The sequence below is a fragment of the Mus musculus genome, chromosome 7, assembly GCF_000001635.26.
Source record: "Mus musculus strain C57BL/6J chromosome 7, GRCm38.p6 C57BL/6J".
In the NCBI taxonomy this organism is placed as follows: domain Eukaryota; kingdom Metazoa; phylum Chordata; class Mammalia; order Rodentia; family Muridae; genus Mus; species Mus musculus.
Window position 1 is genome coordinate 30,726,763 of NC_000073.6, and position 3,016 is coordinate 30,729,778.

The 3,016-nt window shown below is 53.2% G+C and overlaps 1 protein-coding gene across 1 annotated transcript; it reads right to left on the reverse strand.

Annotated features, from left to right (window-relative positions):
* Nucleotides 1-938: 938 nt before the first annotated feature.
* On the reverse strand, nucleotides 939-2,772 carry Tmem147 (transmembrane protein 147). Its single transcript, NM_027215.2, has 7 exons — nucleotides 2,582-2,772; nucleotides 2,440-2,509; nucleotides 1,895-1,954; nucleotides 1,670-1,806; nucleotides 1,443-1,527; nucleotides 1,225-1,346; nucleotides 939-1,141 (listed from the first exon to the last, which is right to left on the reverse strand). The coding sequence occupies exons 1-7, from the start codon at nucleotides 2,656-2,658 to the stop codon at nucleotides 1,018-1,020; spliced, it is 675 nt and encodes a 224-aa protein (NP_081491.2). The 5' UTR covers nucleotides 2,659-2,772; the 3' UTR covers nucleotides 939-1,017.
* Between the last annotated feature and the right edge of the window lie 244 nt (nucleotides 2,773-3,016).

Sequence of the window (3,016 nt, forward strand, 5' to 3'; positions counted from 1 at the left end):
ATAGTGAGCCTAAAGGAGCTGTCCTTTCCTATGTCTAAGGCTTAAGAGCCCAGTGAAAGAGGGAAGTGGCAACTGTCCTCCTCCCCAGTGGGGTGGGAAGCATGATGACACTGGGACCAAGGCTGAGAAGTGCCCTAAGACAGTAGGCTTTCCATCAAGGTCTTGGATCTGACACATCCTTCTCAGGGAGTGGATAGGGCAAAAGCCTAGCCTAGTGGAACAAAGAAGGGCACAACCACAGTGGTGGAGTAAGCATCCAGGACAGTATCTAAGTTGGTAGGCTCAACTACAGCTATTTGACTAGCTGACCTAGAATCTCCCATCCCCCAACCCCCACACACATACTGAGAGACTTAGGCCAGGATTTAATCTGAAGGCTGCAAGACTAGTTGAAGCATGCAGAAGCTCAGAACCGAGGAACTCTTCCGAGTGGCCTTGTGGCTTGAACGATGGCAGGAATTTGACTAGGGAAATCGTTCAGAGGAGCAGCTCCAAATTATGAAGGGCAAATGGCACAGCCTACTGTCACCTTCACTAGGAAACTCCACAGAGAGTTGCAAGTGGAAGACGGTGACCTAAGTAGTAGACAAGTTTTATATGAAGCCCCCTAGCTGTTACATGGTGGATGGACTAGAGTGGAGAAATGGGGGGTTGCAAAGTTGGAGGTAACCAGTTTTGGGAAGACTCACCATGGAAGAGGGCTCAAACCAAGCTGTAAGTTGAGGAAGAATGCCCCTCTACCCCAAAGCCCCCTCCTGAACTCTAGTGTGTTCATTCCTTAGCTTGTTCAATGATTACCAAGCCCCCAGGTTCTCATGGGGAAACCAGGAAGACTGGCCAACATTCCAGCTTATTTATCTGGTTCTGAAGCCAGACAGACTCTGTGAGACCTAAGTCCGAGGATTCGGTTTCTGAGAGAGAGAGATGGACATAACAAAAACCTTTCCAAACACTGTTTACTTCACTGAAATCTGGAGAGAGGAAATGAAAAGGTTCGCCAACACCTGAGATGTCAAGCTAGGAGTGTACATTGACAACAGCAACATACAGGGCCAAGGTGCTGAGGGCCAGCAGTCCTGTTACTACTGCCCGGGCGAGCAGTGCTGTCCAACTACCCAAGGAGAAGAGGTGGACGAAGGTCCTGTGGGGAAACATCACAATGAGGAAAAGGAGAGAGAAAACACACCCCCATTTGAACCCAGCCTCATACCCCACCCAGCTCACTCCATGACAAAGGCCTTGTAGACACTAAGGAACATCAGGAGGAGAACAGCAGGCCGGAAGGTGTGGTACAGGTCATAGCGTGTTATCATCCAGACCTGAGCTGATGCAACGATGTAGTGGACCTGCAGGGAGGCAGGAAGGGACTGGGAAGTTGGAGCCAAGTTTTTGGGAGAAGTATGGCTAACAACATAAAGGTAGGCTAGGGCTAGACTGCATACCAGACTGATGTTGGAGTCAATGCTCATCTGGATATATTTCCAGTCAAATTCAATGCCTCGGGCTCCCACCCAGAGGGGGATGCATCTGAGGAAGGCAAAAGGAGGCAGTCTCTAGTACCCAGACTCCCCCACCCCCAGCACCCAGCCTCTGATCACCTCCCCTCAGCACCCCTGTGGGACCCAGCTGTCCATTCCCGGAAGTCTGGGCTCCAGTTTGCTCCACACACCGGGACATAATGAGTTCAGCAGTGGCCCAGCCCAGGGCAGCAACCATAATCTTGTACTCCCCCTTGCCTGCATTCCGAGACATGACAAGGTTTAGGCCTATCAGGTCTGCCACATCCACACTGGCCTTCATGAATTCCTGTGGGTCAGGTAGAGGCTCGAGTAAACACGGGGACCAGGTGAACCGACTCCTGCACTCTTCCTTGCCCTTCCCTTGTTCAACTTACCCCAATGAAGTCATAGATGCCACCTTCCCAGGTGGGGAAGAAAGTGGCCAAGAACAACATCTGAGATCAGAAAGTAGAAAGGTCACTGGAAGGTGAGGGAGATTAAAAACCGAAACAAACAAACAAAAAACTATGTGGATACTGTGGAAAGTAAGTGTGCAAGTAGAGGATATGACGCTGGGTTCTAGGGGTCATTCTAGGTGTAAGTGGCAAGATCACGTGATCTTGGGAGATAGAGGGCAAGTGGCCTGGTTTCTAAAAGTCTAGAAGTTCACGGGGGAATCTGATGTCTAAAAATGCCTAGGCAGCACCCTGCGACACCCTGTGGGTGAAATATCGCACTAAGAGGTTTTCTCATTTTACAACAGTTGTAAGAAAAAGTTGCATCAGGGCCTTTCTGGCCTTGCATCCCTTCTAAGGTATTCGGGCATAGTCCCTAAGCGTTGTCTCGAGGGTGGTCCTATGGAAGGTGACAGCTGCAGAGTCAGGCCCCTGAGATCTGGAATGCCTGGAGGCCAGACACGTGGAGTCCGGGAGTCCCTCACCTTGCATAGCTGCACAAAGAGGTAGGTGACCCCGGCCTGGACGCATTTCCAGAAGGCGTTGTATTCAGACCTGAAGAAGCCGGCGGTGAGGGGTCGGCCCGGGTCCCGCACCCTCTCCACCCCGCGCCCGCCCTGCACTCACAGGCCGCTGCATTTGTACGTGATGAAATAGGGAAAGTAGGCGAGGGCGAAGCAGTTCCCGAAGTGGAACAGGGTCATGACGCCAGCCGCCCGGTCCCGCAAATGCGGGACTCGCCAGGCGCAGCGTCTCCTCTAGTCGGCCTCGCCGGCACCGGGGCCTGGCGCCCACCTGCTTTGCCGTGGCCCGCGCGCGGCCTTATGGGAACTGTAGTCCGGCCTGGTACGTCGCGTGCAGTGACGTCAGAGCGCCCAGCTCCGGCTGTGTTGCAGGGACTTCCAGAGCCTTGCTTACACCGTTGAAGACCTTGTGTTCAGACAGCGCTTTCCCTCTCCCACTCGGCTCGGAGCCAAGCGCCACCTCTTCTCGCTCATCCGAGAACTTTGAACCCCGCCCTGAACGCAAGGTGATCGGCGCAGAGACAAGAGGGCAAAGCTG

What these genes read in the sequence shown, in the direction of transcription:
- Tmem147 (NM_027215.2), bottom strand. Translation starts at nt 2,658, where the DNA reads ATGACCCTGTTCCACTTCGGGAACTGCTTCGCCCTCGCCTACTTTCCC. An exon ending in GCTGAACTCATTATGTCCCG is followed by an intron (nt 1,528 to 1,669) that starts GTGTGTGGAGCA and finishes TGCCTTCCTCAG; the next exon opens with ATGCATCCCCCTCTGGGTGG. An exon ending in TACAAGGCCTTTGTCATGGA is followed by an intron (nt 1,142 to 1,224) that starts GTGAGCTGGGTG and finishes GTTTCCCCACAG; the next exon opens with GACCTTCGTCCACCTCTTCT.